Genomic DNA, 17969 nt, shown 5'->3' with positions numbered 1-17969 from the left:
ATCACCATCACTGCCTTTTTTTATTCCTTCCTGCTCAAATCTGTATACTCGAGAGCAAACAGAAGTTACAAAGTCACCACAAATAACAGTCTTGTGGCACATTAAGGACTAGCTGATTTATTGTAGCATATGGGGTTTGAATACTGAATGTACTCATGAAGTGGACTCTAAACTTGTGCTGCTGCAAACCTGTTCATCTTTAAGGTGCCACGAGGCTCCTTGTTTGCACCGTCCGTTGCTACTCACAAAGGGCGGGAATTGGTTGTTTAATATGTTTCAGCTTTATCCAACACCCTGCCCATCTTGCCCCAGGAAACAAACTCCTCATGCGCTTTGAATGGGGTTATTACGGCATATCCATTTCCAAAGAGGGCGAGGGACTTCAGTCGCTCCTACTGCGCACGCGTGCTGCTAGCTTTGTAACCCCCCCACCCACCCACTCCCATTTCGCGTTCCTCAGAGCTACGGAAAGAAGGGACTGGAAAAGGGCAAGGTCTACGGCTTCATTAGCTCCGAGAGAGCATGCTCTAGAGTGCCCGTTGACGCGACCAATAACAACGCGAGTTGCTATCCCGGCGGAAGCCTGGAAGGGAAGGTGGCTGCTGCAGTCATGGCGGACGAAGAAGAGGACCCTCCTGTGAGTAGGAAAGGGCGGGGTGGGAGTCTTGGAGAAGGCGCTTGCTGGCTTCGGGGAAAGAGGGGGCGGGGAGGGCAGGGGGCTGCGGCTGCAATCTGCAACCCGCTTAGCCTTTACTTTCCCCTTCCTTGCCACTTTCTCTTGGATTGTAGGATGTTGCTAATTTAACACGTGTTCAGAGGTTCGCTGTTCTGTCATTCAGTTCTTAAATCAAATATGGGAATCTAGCCTAGTTTATAATTTATAATTTAAGGACGCTTTTAATGTTTAATAGCCTATTGTAGTTTAACATTCTGTTGGAAGCCGCCCAGATGGGCGGGGTATAAATAAATTATTATTATTATTATTATTATTATTATTATTATTCTCCTCTTGCATTCTTGTTTGGGATTCCCCCCCCCCTTTAGTTTGAAGAAGATACTGAGGAGGCTGGAGGAGGCCCAGATGGTGCACAGGGGAAAAGGAAAAGGCTGTTCTCCAAGGAATGTAAGTTGGAGCTCCACTGATCATGCTGGCTGGGGCTGATGGGTTTTAGACTCCCAACAACTGAAGGGCCACAGGTTCCCCACCCCTGGTGTAGACAATACTGAGTTAAAAGATCTTACTTGGTGTAAGGCAGCTTCCTGTGTTTCACGCTGTTATAAGGTTTCACATTTTCCTACTGAGAGCCAGTGTGGTGTAGTGGTTAAGAGCGATAGACTCGTAATTCGCATTCCAGTCTCCGCTCCTCCACATGCAGCTGCTGGGTGACCTTCAGCTAGTCACTTGAAGTCTCTCAGCCCCACTCACCTCATAGAGTGTTTGTTGTGGGGGAGGAAGGGAAAGGAGAATGTTAGCCGCTTTGAGACTCCCTAGGGTAGTGACAAAGCGGGATATCAAATCCAAACTCTTCTTCTTCTACTTTCTAAAGGACCCCTTTCCCACCTCCATAAACCGCTTTTTGAATGTTGATATCACAGTTAAATTCCAGAAAAGACTGGAGGATAAATAGAAGTAAAAACCCTCTCATGTCATGCCCAGCTTGAGACTAAGGGCTGGTTCACACATTTTTGCATGCCATTTGATGTCACTTGATTCATAGATGAATATGTGAACTATTTCCATTAAAATGTATTGTGTGAAATTATGTGAGGTAGAATAAAAAGTATTTAATCTGAAATTATTATTTTATGCATACATGCTCCAGCACTTGATCTTATTGTTTTCTAGAGTTTAATATGTACATGAACTCTCCCCTCGGATTTTTATTTAGAATGCCACTTTTTACATATATCTGTATTTGTTGATCTTGTTGCTGCATTCTGTGGCTGTTAGGAAGCACACATTAGCCCAGAACAAAATAGAGATCTGTTGACTGGGAATGTTCATTTGGGATCAATAATTGGACATCCAGATTTTTATTGGAGTTACACATACTTTCTCCAGTTCTTAGCATCAAGGTTCCATTGAAAAACCACCTGATTATTGGGCATTGTCCTTAAAGGTATGCATACTGCCATCAACAGGGTGACAGTGTTTTGATTTAAGAGCCCAACATTTGCATCTTAAAAATTAGTTGAGAAGCTTAGATGTAGGCTTCTGCTTGCTTGAACAATTTGGAAGAATATGACTGCCGAGTCACACTTATTGAGAAACATAGTGAATAGGTCTTAAGTTTTCTAGAGTGCTTCCATTCCATATCTCACTGTGGGCGTTTGTTCATTCTACAGTAAGATGTATGATGTATGGATTTGGAGATGACCAGAATCCTTACACAGAGTCAGTGGATATTCTTGAAGACTTGGTTATAGAATTCATCACAGAAATGGTAGGTCTTGCTTGTTTGTTTGTATGAGATTACAAATTGGGTGAAGCAGATGATGTGAGATATGAGCTTTGCTTTTAGTGCTGCTGTTTGTTACTTGAAAACCAGAGAGCAGAGCCTTGAAGGGAAGATGTATATCAGGCAACTATTGATCAGCCCACTTTAAATGAATAAATGAAGAATGCTACAAGCATAATGAGGGCTGTGTTTTAGTGCTGTTTACTACAATTCATTTCATGATACAGGTTGCTGCAAGGGAAGAAATCCAAACATTCAAGAGAACACATGGTCAAATCCATGGTACAGGTACTGAACCTCTTAGAATGTATGTGACTGATCAATTCTTTCCTACCAATAGACCCACAAAGCAATGTCAATTGGACGGCAAGGTCGAGTACAAGTTGAAGATATTGTCTTCCTGATCCGTAAAGACCCACGGAAGTTTGCTCGTGTGAAAGACTTGTTAACAATGAATGAAGAACTGAAACGGGCCAGAAAGGCATTTGATGAAGCAAATTATGGATCTTAAGGCCTCATATGGTGCAGAATGGTATGTTTCATTTTTTGACTTGTGTTGTCCTCAAGGATTCACCAAACAAAGTGAAGTGCTTGCATTCCCCAAGACAGTGTAGACAATTACAGTAGTACTTTACTAACGGGAACAAATCTCTGCAATTTGAGGGTGGGTGGGTGATGTATCTTCTCTTCCTAAATATACCTTAAGTGGCAATTCTACTGTGGCTTTTAGGTTCTGTGAAAATTGGAAAACACCACTGTGCAAAGCTCTAGGTTTGTTAATACGAACATTGTGAAAAAATATCCATCTTCCTAGTTGTACACATCACAGGAACTTACTCCAAAATGAAGTGCCTCATTCCATAAACACAGGAGTGAAAGCTATGGGCAATTATGTCAAGAGATCAGAGCTACTTGCAGTTTGGCAGTTGAGGCATATATTTTAGGCAGTGTTGTTTGTTTCTCTGAGTAAGTGGAGGAAACACTGTATTTGTACTCTTTTTTTCAGCTGAGGGAGAATGGCCCATAACAGGTGCTAACATGTTTGGATATTGCCGCTACTAGAAGACAAACCAACACTTTGTTTTGTAAATGTTAATTCACAGGGGGGACTTTGTAACTGGAACATTTTTTTTGTTTTTTGAGGGTTGTTGTTTTGCTTACTTACTGTATAGATACACATTGTATAATTGATTTAATTTATGAATTGCTTCCTATTAATGTTATTTCACAGTAAATACTAGTGATTTGGAATTTTTAATGATTATGAATAAACACTTTCACCCATGCATCTCTTGTAATGGGAGAAACCAAGATGATTCCTGTACTTTTCTGAAAGGGTTATGTGTCAATACAATTTTTGAAGCTTGCCTCAGCTTTTGACTACGTTAACATGAATTAACCCCTTTGGACACATGTGGGGTAGTCATAAGCAGGCACACCAACACCAGCATCACTTTTGCTTTAAAAAAATTATTAACTCAATGCACTGCAGTAGCTAAACACAACTACCTGAGCAGAAACTGAGTTGACAGCAATTTCTACCATATTTTTTGCCCTATACGGCGCACCTAGCTTTTTTTGGGGGGGGGGGGATAAAGAAAAAAAATTATTTCTCCCCCAGGCGCAGGGCTTGGGAAGCCCGAGCTTCCCCCGACCCCAGAACAGGCTGCTATCCGCATGCCTTGAGAGATTATCTGGGGACATTTGCGGATATCTGCCCGAAGCCCAGGGCGCGCTCCGCTGCGCTCCCTGGGATTCGGGCTGCTGTCCGCAAGCCTTGGGAGCCCGGCGGGAAGTCGCGCCGGGCTCCCAAGGCTTGCGGAGAGCTTGCTGAAGCCTGGAGAGCGAGAGGCGTCGGTGCGCACTCGCTCTCCAGGCTTCAGCGAAAGCCTGCATTCGCCCCATAGGACGCACACACATTTCCCCTTCATTTTTGGAGGGGAAAAAGTGCGTCCTATAGGGCGAAAAATACGGTAGTTACTTGAGTATTGGTCTGCTTCTACCTGCTTTGAGTTTAAATAGCATGTAGTTGATGTTCTGCCTCAGCATATTCTAAGGAGTGCTAAAACTGAGAAATAGCTGATGCAAGCAAATGTTGCAGTGCAATGTTGCTCAGGTTGCATGTGCTGTGCATTTCTTCTTGCGCTGGTATTCTGCTTCCCACCCATCAGCCAGCATTCTGGCTACAAAGTGGACATAGTCCTACCATTGAGGATGGGTTTGTAGGACCCTACAATTTCCCCCCTAAAGGTGTTGCATTTTCACTAGACATTCACCCTGGGGAATGAGAGTGCAGTCCATGTACAAAATGTAGCAAAGCATCTAAAGGCATGCTGCTGCTTATATACAAAAGCTGAGTTTTACTGTTAGTCTGCCACTTAACAGCAATTAAAGTGTCAACCATATGTAATGATAATGCTTGCAAAAAACTTCAAATCAGGAAGCAGTGTTTTTGATGCATTCTGTTTAAGTAGGTAACACCCACAAACTCAGTGAACAGTTTAAATTAGTTTAATGGAACAGAATGCTATAGGCCTATTACTTTAAAAATGTCATCAATATCATCTTCATTCTCTGTGGCTTCTTTCTGTTTATGGGAAGGCTTTCTTCCAAGCCCCACAAGGTCAGAAGGATGGCCATGTGATTGCTTATCAACACTGTAGGTAGTACCACCGTTGTCAGCACCCCAAACTGGAGACAAGGAGCTAGAGCACTGAGGAAGATATCTACTGCTCTTCAAATGGATAGAAGTGTCTCTTTGTATGGGAACAATGCAAGATGGTGCACTGCTTGAAACACATCTTGATTTCCTTGAGCGTTTCATCTGTCTTTGTGGATGGGAATGTGCTTTAAGTCTTTGGCTGGGTCTCACTCTGCAGCTTGAAAGCGTGAGATACTTACAGAGAGTAGCTTTAATGCAGCCAAGTTTCCGTTGCAAGCTGGAATGCAAAGATAAATTTTAGCAACTTTAACAAGTGAAATTCTTGCTGTGTCTACTCAAAAGTAATCACTCTAAAGTTTAATGCCAAGTAAGCTGACAATTAAGAGGGATTTTCTTCATTACAGTAGATTATTTTGCATAACCAGGGATCTTTTGCACAAGCTAGTCTGCTCATCTGGAACAGCTTTGTCCATTATCAAAATCTAAAATAAATTGCAGCCTGGACTGGCACCATGGCCCCCAAAATATGTTTCTACCTGCCCCTTTAGTTTTATTTTAAATATCAGACTGAGAAAGAGTAACTACCACATTATGAAGGTTATTAAGTAATAAATTTACTGTCCATAGGTTGGACAGGTAAGGCACTTACAAGTGTATAATTCTTTAAAAAGTGTAGGTTTGTGCGCCTGTGGGCAGGCACAGTCCAATACAAAAGGAGAAAGTAATGGGAAGTAAAGAGGAAAGTAAGCATGATGTTCCTCCTGTGAGTCAAAGTTTCCCCCCACCTTGGTCTCACAGCTAGTGGTGGAGACCAGGAATATACCTTCCTTCACTGCCACAATCCCAAGGTAAAGTTATATTCTTATAAAAACCCATCAGTCTTAGCTTATTTAATATACAGATCTATGAACAGAATAATAGTTCTAGGTAGGCATAGACTGCAAGTAGTTTAGGGGAAACCAACATAGCACACTTTGCATTATGCTTCTAACAGTGCCAAATCGCAGGATGCTGTGGCAGTGATCTATCCTACAGTTATCTGCACCTTACATAATTTCCCACATTTATGGCAGCCTTCTCATGAGCTGGGAAGGAAAGGAACAGTTGAAAGATCAGGGAAGGAAGATAGTAAGCACAGAATAGTCTTCTGCAATTGCTACCTCAAAGAAATCCAGCACTGCCATTTATACAAACCTGCAACCCTGTGTTTCCACATGCTGTAACCGCCTACTTTTCAAAAGTTTCATTCCCAAGAAAAAAGCCTCTGGCCCAAGTTTATTGCTTTTGCACCACAGAACCGTTGTTCTGAGTGTGTCAGACAGTTCTCTGAAGGTGCATGCTTCTTGAAATTTGGAGACAAAAGATTTAAGATGCTGGGACCTCAGTGATTTAGAAGAAACCAATGTAGTTCTCTTTTTTGACCCAGGAAACTTCACTGTGACTTTTGTATTCTGAAATAAAATGGAAGGACATTAGTAAAGGAGAAAAATGTATCTTCAATGAAGAGGCTCATATTTCTAAGATTACATACTGTATCCTTGACTAGAAGGAACCTGTCTAGAAAGAATATAGAAGCAAATGAATGTTAAATATTATTTTAAGTCAGTGGTTATCTTTGGCCCTACATGCTAACCAGGATACACCCCCCCCCCCAATGTTTTGCTACTTTGAAGTTCATATGGCCTTTATAATTGTGTTTCTTGAACAGTTGCTCCTTGCAATACATAACAAAAATTGTTTCTTGGCGCATCTGCTGTTCAAAGCTGTTGTTTTAAACTTCACTGAACATATTAGGTATGGCCCTGTACAGTGTTTTCTATTTTGATGAGCAACAATTCAGCTAGGCTCCAGGCAGAGATCTTTCAAATCTAAAATATTAATAGTGAGGCTGTGAGAAACCTTGGAACTTCTGGTCAACTGCAAGGATATGGTCAGCTACTGAGCCATGACCCTCCCAGAGAAATTATTCAGATTCTAGCCGCTGAAGTTCTAAAGCTTTCAGTGGAATTGGCTTTCATTAAGCTTGCATAGCATCACTATGTTAGTTCCTCCCATCTGCAAAAGAGGTGGACAAATGGAATTATACATATTCAAGGCAAATTCCAAAACAAACAATTACCTTGCATACACTTTTGCACCGTACAGTATATATTTACAGCACTGTACAATCCAGATCTGCACGTTCACCACGTAAAAGCTACATTTTGACAAGGACCTATATTGAAAAGTGCACCTCTTGAAGCAAATTAATGCCATGGCAGAAAGTCACAGAGTAATATTTTCTGCCCAGAAGAGGGAAAAAGGAGCACATATTCAAGACAAACACAGAATGGAAAAAAAACAAACCTCCCGTGGTGCAGGGTTAGGGAACTTGCATAAGCTCTTGACATCAAACGCAAACTCCTTCCCAAGATCTGGAAGAAAGGGCACAGCTGCCATGTCATAACAGAAAAAAGAGCTTGGCTATGATCCTAAGCAGAGTTATTTGTAACAAAATTATTCTTCAATCAGTGGGTCTTAATGTATATTCTAAGCATTTTACTGAGGTTAAGCCTAGGGAATATCAGTGTTCTTCCGCAATAAGTCGTCAGCTATTTCCAGAGCATCTTGGGGCATGAGGCAATTTCATCTCTCCCCATTACATACAAGCAGCACAACAGACTGGTTGCCAGTTCATTTCCAGCCCAATTCAAGGTGCTCATGTTTAAAGCACTAAATGACTTAGGAGCTGAATACCTGAAAAATCACCTCCTTCCTTACAGACCCGCTTGGCTGCTAAGATCAGCAGAAGGTGCCCTCTTGGTTTTTCCACCACCCTGAGAAGCTATGGGGAGAGGGCTGCCCAGGAAAGGGAATTTGCTGTGGCAGCCCTTAATTTGTGGAACTTTCTTCCCAGAGGTGTGTCTGGTGCTTTCATTATACAGCTTTAGGATTATGCTGAAGATGCACCTCTTTACCCTGCTACCTTTGACACTTGAGATGCTTATTTTTAAGGACTCCCCTTATTTCTGTAATTTTAAGTTGTTTTAAACCGTTTTTAATATTGTGTAATATTGTGTTTCAATCTTAATTAAGATGAAGGGTGGGCAATAAGTTGTAACAACAAATTAAGAAGAAACCTCCTACGCAACTCGCTGCAAGTTTTAGAGCACAATAAGTTGCATATCGTGCTATAATACAGACGTGAGAATGGCCAATCCACAATGAGACCAACTTGGCTTCCCAACCTTCATCTCTTCCTCATTGCCACCTTGTTGCCCAGCAGCACCTGGCCAAGATGCCCACATAATACTTATTCCACCCTTTTAAGAAATCAAACGTTTTGTGTAGCAACACACACTTAGGAAATTCCTGTCTATTGTCACCAGACAGCTTCACTTTACTTCTTTTGGCACCTGACTAAAAATGATTTTCTTTAGGCAATCCTATCCAGACATGTAGAAGCTGCCATGTGTTGTAATCTTGTTTTAGCATATTGTTGATTTTAAACATTAAAAAAGAAAAATAAATAAATATTTGTTTTTAATTGTCTACCAATATTGTTTTCTCTCTTTTTTGTCAACCGCATGGAAGTTTTATTAAAAGCAAGCAGTGTATTAAATGTTGTGAAATAAATATAAATAAATAAATAAGGAGACCATTGTCTCTTACCTTGGTTAGTTCTTTTTACCAGAATTGGCTTCCCAATATCAATGAAAGAAGAAACCTTCTTTCTGACTTTTGTAGGCGCAGCTGTACTCGAAGCGTGAGACTGAGATACAGCCTTGCTTCCTGGGAAAAGTCTAGTCATCCACCCAGGTCCAGCCTTCTTCAATACAAATGTTTTGTTGGGCATTTTCTTTTCAATCTCTGAATAAGTGGTCCCCAGAAATTCATATATTTCGGAAGGAAAGGCAAATCCTTTAATGTAAGGCCTCGGATGAGTCTTTGAAACTTCGTGAAGCAATTCAAACAGTCTCATATATAGAGAAGCGAGGCTTTTTAACACACCTCTATAAATGATCCTATGACAAAGAAGAAGAGATGAAAACACTTCTGTTACACAGCACCTGCTTTCCGCATCTGGAATTTATTTGTGTAAATTGCCTTCAAGGAAATGGACAGCAGCCTAAGGACTAAATGGCCCCAGTTAGCTGCACCTCCACCACCATGGAAAGACCATTAACCTGCCCCTGCTTCGATTTAAATACCACTTACGTTGCCTGTTTGTTCTTTATCAAGCTGTACTCCCTTGTCTACCATTTGTTTTACCTCCTTCCTTAGTTTCTCTTTTAATGTGTAAACCTAAGGGCGGTGCCTCTGCTTTGTTTCAGTGTATGTGTAGCACTTGCCACCAGCCCTGTAAGGAGGCATCTACCTTAACCTAACCAAAGGCAGAGGTGGACAGACAGAGGAACCAGGGAAATGATTGTGGTCACAGCTACTTCACTGCTTGCTTCATCACTGGTTTACAAGTAAAATGCTGCTTCTCCAATTTCAACCCCACAGTATTATCGGATAATCTTTGTCCTGGAAAATTTTACTTGTTTAGAAGAAAGCTGGTCAGGTCAGTTAACGGGAACACACTGTCTTGCCAAATGCAAGGAGATTCAGAAGCAATACAAAACACAAGCGAGTGAGGAGGAGGAGGAAGATTTGGTTCCTAAACAGCAAGCAATATCTACATACCAGGCATGCACTTCTATCTGGCACTTGGAAGCCTTCAAGAAGTGGCTAAGTGACTCCCCCAGGTAACCTTAGATTGCACGGCCCTGTGGCTGATCAGTCTGTGCAAGAGCTTCTAAATCACTAACAATTTCCAACATTAAAGAATGTTCCCAGCACTAACCTCCCTGACTGATTAAGGCAGCTGTGGGGGGGGGGGGGGGCTTCACCTCCTCCCAACTGATTAGGACACCAGAGAAGGTTCTCACACTTTCAAAAACTTAACAGCTGCCAGGGAGGGGGAAGGAACAGAGGCAGGAAGGGTAACCATGTTAGAATCACTAACTCCTTGATATACAATTGGGTCTTGCGGCTGGATATCCCATACACACATCTTCGCAATCATTGCTGAACTGTTGTTAAAGGACCCCTGACCAATAGGTCCAGTCGTGACTGACTCGGGGGTTGTGGCGCTCATCTCGCTCTATAGGCCGAGGGAGCTGGCGTACAACTTCCAGGTCATGTGGCCAGCATGGCTAAGCCGTTTCTAGCGAACCAGAGCAGCGGACAGAAACGCCGTATACCTTCCTGCCGGAGCGGTACCTATTTATCTACTTGCACTTTGACGTGCTTTCGAACTGCTAGGTTGGCAGGAGCAGGGACCAACGGGAACTCACCCCGTCGCAGGAATTTGACCTGCCGACCTTCTGATTGGCAAGTCCTAGGTTCTGTGGTTTAACCCACAGTGCCACCCGCATCCCTGAACTGTTGTTAGTGCTACAGAAATTGTACATCTGTTCTAGGTCCTTCCATATGCAATAGGGAAGTAATGGGAAGGATGTGCACTGCTGGTGTTAGCAGGGACCATGCTCTGCTAAAGACATTGAAGTGAACAAGCAGAAGGGAAAAAATTAAAATGTTTTACAGGTATACATACCATAATCGGCTCAGCGACCCCAAAACCACAGTATTTAACAGTATGTACTCTTGCAAACACAGGTGCTTAAGGGACAAACTGGTGAGCAAATTGATTAAGGTTGGATAACAACTAAGGTTGGACAGCTAACGAAAGAGGCTAGAAATCCAAATTACACACACACTTTCAACCATACACACATATTCCTGCATGTTTCTTTCAATCAAATATACTTAGGTCTGAACTTATTGAACACTTTATGCATGAACACACAGTGGAACTCACTGAGTAGTAAGCCTTAAGATATTTTTTTAAACTGAGGATTATATGCTGCTTTGGAGGCATATACTCAATAAAAAAATCAATAAAATCAATCATAGAATTGTAGAATTGTAAGGGAGCATGAGGGCCATCTAGTCCAGGCATAGGCAAACTCGGCCCTCCAGATGTTTTGGGACTACAACTCCCATCAGCCCTAGCTAACAGGACCAGGGGTCAGGGATGATGGGAATTATAGTCTCAAAACATCTGGAGGGCTGAGTTTGCCTATGCCTGATCTAGTCCAACCCTCTGCAATGCAGAAATCCTTTGCCCAACGTGGGTCTCAAACGCACAACCCTGAGATTTAGAGTCTCGTGCTCTACCAACATGTTGAAGATGAATCACAAAGGACTGCTTCACCACAAAATACATAACAAAATGACTTCTTAATAGAAGCAAATGAAATGTCGTCAAATCTGTTTTCCCTATCAAATATGTGGTATATCCTGTGACATTCTGCACCAAAAAATGAGAATTGCAAGAACCTTCAAATTAGATTCCAAACTGTTTCAGAAGGATACAGAAAAGCTGTGCAACAACATTCAAGCAGACGCAGCAACAGCTTGCACCCACCCAAAATCTTTACTAATATCACTTCTATCACAGGTTGACTGGGAACCAAGGCCTCTTCCGGATTTTCTGTTTTCTGTTTTCTTTTGAAAATAAAGAGACAAGAAGAAGATTGTGTGGTTAAATGTTGGCACCCCACAATATTTAATGCTGGTTATGTCCTAGGCCTCACAGCAGGACTTACTTTGGAACTAGGACTTACTTCTTTTGGTTAGGACTGTGCTGTTGGTTACATAGGAAAAAAATTAAAAGGACAAGGCAAGGCATGATACCTTCTCTTGTGCTGACTTCAATTAATATAAGTTTTTGAATTACACAGATCTGTTCATTCTATATTGAAACGTTCAGACTAGTTTCAAAGCTTCTGCTGTTTTCCACTAGCATAGATTGATCCAACAAGACACTCTGTTGCCCAATAAGTGTTTGAATTTCAGCTGGTTTGAATCCCATAGTTTCCAGCAGGTTTAAAATATGCTGACGTACTTTCCTGAATAGCCAAGTAAACCTAAACTACAGAATCTAAACTAGAGAAGTGGGATGTTCTGGCTTATGCCACTTACGTGGGGCCCAAAAGAATAAGGTATTGAATTGGCTTCTCCAGATTCATTCTGTTTAAACGCTTCAAGCACTGTTCTACCTGAAAGGGAAAGAAGAAATTTTGACTTGATTCATGGTAGTAAGCATGTAGAATTATATGAAGAACAATCTGTCATAGCATGAGTATTCTCCTTGAATTAAACTATGGAAAAGGATTTTTAGGAGTAGAGAACTGGGAACATGGAACTGCATGTACAGTCTCCTTGCGAGTAATGGCACATGAATAAAACTTTATTGGTCCAGGAAGCATTTACAGCCCCATTTTCAATGAGTGCAGCAGCTGTTACCCCTTTTTATGATAATTATTTGGACACACACACACCAAACAAACAAACAAACAGTCATCAGACCACCACATACAAAATGGAAGCAGTGCATTTCTATAGTTGGCTGCATTCCAAAGAATTCCTTAAGCATCCCATGTCTAAATATATTTCCGGACGATTCCCAACCTTACCTGCTTGAGGGACCGAAATGACCTATGACGACTCATCTGATAGTGAAAATTGTACATGACTGAATGCAGCAGGCTCTGTTCTGCAACCATGGCTTTGTTTTTCAGAAGGATGTTCACAGTATGACACCCCTTCAGAACAGCAGAAAGGCTTCTCACTGGAATAGGCAAACAAACATGTATATATGAAACTGTGTACTTCAAAGTCCTAAACCATTCAGAACTCCCAAGAGCTTGCTAACTTAACTCTAGCAAGTGTATATGTATATGGAAGTCAGTAATATTTCCCCCTTTGCTGATCTGAGCATGGAAATTAACACACCAGTTTCAAGCACTATTTTTACTCAAATCAATTTACAGAACTTAAAGTCCAATTAGCAACTCTGTTGTACATCACTGCAAGATGCTATAAATAATAATTTAATGGTATAAATAATAAAATGATTATTATTCTGCACAGACCATCATAATCCCTCATCCCAGTATCTGAAAATGTCACCAACACTCAAGGCCCACTAAACCAATGGGCCTCCTATCATGAGGCTTGTGAAGACAGCATAGCAGGAAGCTGTTTCAACTGCTTGCACTCCAATTGCAAAACCTCACTGAAAAACTAGTGTCCAGAGGTTCTTTCTTGGGATAATGAAGCCAACCATGCAGTTTCTGGAGTTTATTCAAAAGTAGTTCCAGAATTGTAAAAGTTATTATTGCATTGGTATCTAAGCAGCTCAGTGTGGAATACACACTTCTACCCATTTCATCCTCACAATAACCCTGTTATTAGGTTAACCTAAGAGAGAGTGACAGGCCCAAGGTCACCCAGTGAGCTTTATACCTGCGTGGCCATTTGTACCCTGGTCTCCCAGGTCCTACAGCACTCTAACCACTACACAACACCACCACCACATCTCCAGATAATTTGTGCTATCAACTCACTTTTACCATTTAAGTTTCTGTATCATGTTTCCTCAAATTACAGCAGAACAAAAGACAGAACTATCCTCCCCACATATCCATGCATAACTTGTGTAATGCCATATCCACTTTTAACAACATACCAGACATTGCAAAAAGGAGGAGGAGTGAGGTAACTTTTAGCTTAATCCTATGCATGTTTACTCAAAAAGAAGGTCCTTGTGAGTACAGCAGAATTTTTTACTGAGGAAGTGGAATAGGGCTGTAAATTTACTTTCCAATCCTGATCTATTAGGATCAACTTAGGTGGATAGCTCAGTCCGTAAAGCACAAGACTCTTAGGGTCCTGAGTTCAAGCCCCATGCTGGTCAAAAGATTCCTGCATTGCATGGGGTTGGACTAGATGACCCTTGTGGTCCCTTCCAACTCTACAATTCAATTATTAATTTCCACGAGCCTATTCAACTCAACAGGAAAGCTCTGACTTCAGTTAAGCACAGGACTGTGTGATAAAACCATGGCAACTTTGTTCTTTTAAAATCCAGAGAGACAATATGCTATAGGGCTTTCAAAAGGGGAAAGTGAAATCTGGAAAAGAAGTAAGAGAGATCTCATGGATGCAATACTGGGGGGAATTGGAACTGGGGTTGGTGTGGCAAACTCTTGGGATATATAGAAGAACGCCAACAAATGGTCAACATTAGGAGGATTGGAATGATTTTGGATCTATCGGTTGCATGTGCTGTCAGCAACTTTGGTGGAACATGTCTTTGAACATTTGAATGAAACATTGTGGGCTGTATAACAGATTCGCAAAACCGAACTTTGGAAAAAGTATCAAGTGCTGTGTCATGTTTAACAACTGCACCTTAATCTTTACTCCATGTGTGCAGTTGGAGCATGCAAAGACCCTGTCACTACCAAAAACAAAACAAAACCCAAGAATGTGAACTAATGGATGTGAACTAATTTGATCTTCCTCCCACTGGAATGATGGAAACAAAAGACCCCCAAGAAGCAAAATTCAGCCAAAGCTATGCTTTTTAAAAAGAGGTGAGCGAGGCACGTGTTTAACTTCCACCTATTGAAAGCAAAAAGGGGCACACTTGCCTGCGAGATAAGCTCTACTGAGAACCACATACTCTGAGCATAAGTAGGTCCCCCCTCACCTGACGAGTGCTGCGCCGCCACGGCGACCGTCGCGCTGCACGCGGGCCACGGCACCTCCAAGCGATTCCACACCGCCTCGCTCGCTCCGGGCGCCGCCATCTTGTCCGAGAGGCGGGACTGGACTAAACCAAATCCCAGGCAGGCGGGGAGGCAAAGCTATTTGCAAGGACGTAGCTGAGGGGCGCGCCAACCTTGAGGCTTTGCCGCCGGGTGGTTTGAGAAGGCAGGAGCCGTTTGGTGACCAGGAAGAGGACGAAGGGCGCTTGCGAGGCTTCAGGCGTCGACACGCGTCGACTGATTCACACGTTCCAAATTTGAGAAGAGCTTTGGTGCGATCAGACCGAAGAGCCCCCTCATTCAGCATCCGTGGCCAGCCTATGAGAGACCCGAAAGCAGGCCATCAGGTTTTAGGCATTTGGTCAAAGAGCAGGATGCTGAACAGATGCGCCTTTAATCTGATCGAGCTTTTGTTCTTAAAAGTGCCTTAAGTAGCACCGCCTTAGCCAGAGGCTGTAGAAACACAAGAATTCTGGGAATTGTAGTTTGGTAAGGATTCTGGGAAATGTAGCTCCGTGAGGAAATAACGCTAGTTCCCATGGTTCATTGCGGGGGAGAGAAATGTGCTTTAAAAGTAGAGCATGTCTCTCTCCGTTTGTCGTTAGGCTTGAGTGAAAGATGCAGGCAGTTTTAAATATTTGGGTTCTTTTACATCCAGGTCCCGCCTTTTCTCCACTGCTGGCTAGGCTTTGCCTCATGAGTGTTACATTGCCAAGGCAGATGAGAGACCCCAGAAGGTTGTTTTCCACATGGTTTTTGTTATATCTCTGATCTCCCATCACATTTGTCAAGCAAAACAATGGTGACCCAGCTGTAAAACAGAGAAGTGAAGTTTTCATAACTCATAGCAGTATAAAAGCACAGTTTTCTCTATTAACAAACAATTCACCATGTTTATAATCTAAGAACAGGTTGCATCAAAGTAACTAAAGGCTGAGTTAGGTTGAGGCAGTTTGTTTCTCCCAAAAATATATTTGCCGTACACTAAGCAAATACATCAGCTTCTGTTGTCCAAATAAAATTTGTACAAACTGATCCTGAAAAAACTTGCAGGCCGCAATAGTTTAAAATATATGTGCAGTACCAACTAATACTGATTAGTGCAGGCCAGTTGCACGTGTGTGTCCACGCATTGATATCAATTATACCATCACATCAAGATGAAAACTGATTACTTTTCAGTTTTTTATAGTCTGGGAGCTCATAAAATCATTGACACTATAAATTTCTTGGTGCCCTGTAGGAGAAGCAAAGATATTGGCCTGCTTCACTAAGATCTAATTTTAATATGATTTAGCCAATATATTTCTATCAATATTGACAATAATACAGATAGATTCCTGTCCAGATCAATATATTAAGGAATTGGTCTAATAACTAATAAATGACTTTGGCTTTAAATTAAAGTTTGGGTAAATATATGAGATCAGCCAGTTACTTTAGCTTTAAGGAAAGCTCCATTTTCTCCAAAAGAGCCACACCTGAAGGTGTTTTATTGTGAGCTCATAAAAGAGCTCTGAGGATAGCATTTCTTCTTTAGCTATAAAGCATAAGTTGTTGGGTGTTTTTTTTTAATGGTAGTTGAGAGAAAACCACTAAATACAATGGTACATACAAAAGATTTTACTAAGGTCTTATTAGCTGAAGTTAAGAGATACTATGAGCAGCCTTTAACAAGCATGGAACAAGCATGGGCTATCTGTTTCCAGTGTTGTTATAAAATGAAACAGATGATGACTCATGGATTGGATTCTGCATTAAGAATGGTAATCTTAGATGTTGATAATGTCCATTCTGATGGTACTGTTTCCTTCATTTTACAGCGTAACTTTGGTAAGAATTAAGATTAAAATTGTTTCAGTTACACTGTCAGGTTTACAAATGAGTTTGTATTTTCATAATGCCTATGATATTGTATATTGTATATGATTTTGTATAGCATTGTATAGTTTTAACCTGTTTATCTGGAAGTAAATTCTATCAAGCTTAATTGGATTTCGGAATATTAAGTTGAGGAGTTGTGTTATTCTTAAAAGGAAAACAAAAGAAAGTTTAAGGGGAAAGATGGAATGTAAAACTGAATAATTAGAAATTGTTGCAAATTTACTCTGATTCCGTGGCTAAGAACTATAGGCAACTTTTTGTAATGAGTTAACATTGTGATAATATGGCCTATTTTAGCTTGGTTTATTATTTCCCCTTTGCAAAACTAAAATGAGAAATGCACACTTGCAGAAACAAAAATCCATTTGAATCCCTGCTAAAACAAAAGTTAGAGCAAAGTTAATTGCAAATTGGTTTGCAATTAGATCTGAATGGCCTATTCAATAGGCTATGTGTTTTATGTTTTATACTGTAAACCACCCTGTGATCTTCAGATGAAGGGCAGTATATAAATTTAATAACTAATGGTGATAGCTCCTCCAAGTACAATGCCGTAAGCTTCATTTGTATATGAACATATATCTAAGCCAGTAATTTATAATGCAACTATGGACCAATTTATGCAAGGCTCTTTAACTCTTGTTTACTCTGTGGATATACCTAGCCTAGCTATTGGTTGAATAAAAGTCCTGAGTAAGGACAGCAGGACGGGAGACGGTTAAAAGAACGAAGGTGGAGATGTTCACTTTGGTTTCTTCATCTTGCCATGATATCTGTTCCAATGGCAGATCATTTAGTTTTTGGAAGTTAATCAGTATCAAACAACTGTATCAGCAGGGAATTGGACTAGATTACTTTTGAAGTCCCTTACAATTATATGGCTGTACAGCAGGTGTGCCTAACCATTGGCCCTGTGGTCTGATGCAGTCAGACCCCAATTTTGGTGATGACAAAAAAGTAGGGAAAAATTAGACACAGCACTGAGATGGGCAGAGAGGTTTAAATATCTCTGCCCAGCCCAGCACCCTAATGATATGCAAATCGCCCCTTCCCCAATGATCAGATTCCTTATCTGATGAGCTGGGAGGGAAATTCTTCTTCTTCAGTTGATCTACACTTTGTGTGCCTGTGTAAGAGCACTCTCTTGTTTTGTGTGTGAGAGTGTGCTTGTCCACCCTCTCCTGCAGCCCCCAAAAGCACCCCCTGTTCTAAGCTTATACAACTCCAGTCCTATACTGTATACCTTGATGGGCCTACTGGACTGGCACTATCTTGGGTGTCAAAGGTGGAATCTTAATTCAGATTTCTTCTATATTTTTT

The 17969-nt window shown here is 41.3% G+C and overlaps 2 protein-coding genes and 1 long non-coding RNA gene across 3 annotated transcripts in view; 2 read left to right on the top strand and 1 right to left on the bottom strand.

Annotated features, from left to right (window-relative positions):
* Positions 1-482: 482 nt before the first annotated feature.
* TAF13 (TATA-box binding protein associated factor 13) lies at positions 483-3770 on the top strand. Its single transcript, XM_083438539.1, has 4 exons — positions 483-637; positions 1045-1123; positions 2347-2444; positions 2800-3770. The coding sequence occupies exons 1-4, from the start codon at positions 611-613 to the stop codon at positions 2968-2970; spliced, it is 375 nt and encodes a 124-aa protein (XP_083294665.1). The 5' UTR covers positions 483-610; the 3' UTR covers positions 2971-3770.
* Positions 3771-4952: 1182 nt separating this feature from the next.
* Positions 4953-14840, bottom strand: RMP64 (ribonuclease MRP subunit p64). The gene is made up of 9 exons (XM_083438391.1): positions 14708-14840; positions 12627-12781; positions 12133-12209; positions 11524-11655; positions 10703-10780; positions 8773-9125; positions 7468-7535; positions 6316-6572; positions 4953-5398 (listed from the first exon to the last, which is right to left on the bottom strand). Exons 1-9 carry the CDS (start codon positions 14805-14807, stop codon positions 4987-4989), a joined length of 1632 nt encoding a protein of 543 aa, XP_083294517.1. The 5' UTR covers positions 14808-14840; the 3' UTR covers positions 4953-4986.
* Positions 14841-14858: 18 nt separating this feature from the next.
* Positions 14859-17969, top strand: part of LOC310676535 — a 39716-nt gene continuing 36605 nt past the window's right edge. Inside the window, exon 1 of the long non-coding RNA XR_014510592.1 lies at positions 14859-15254. This is a non-coding gene — a long non-coding RNA (uncharacterized lncRNA). The remainder of the gene's footprint in view (positions 15255-17969) is intronic.

The sequence above is a fragment of the Podarcis tiliguerta genome (assembly GCF_965153285.1).
Source record: "Podarcis tiliguerta genome assembly, chromosome: 4".
NCBI classification, from domain to species: domain Eukaryota; kingdom Metazoa; phylum Chordata; class Lepidosauria; order Squamata; family Lacertidae; genus Podarcis; species Podarcis tiliguerta.
This window is presented reverse-complemented; position numbering and strand designations above follow the sequence as displayed.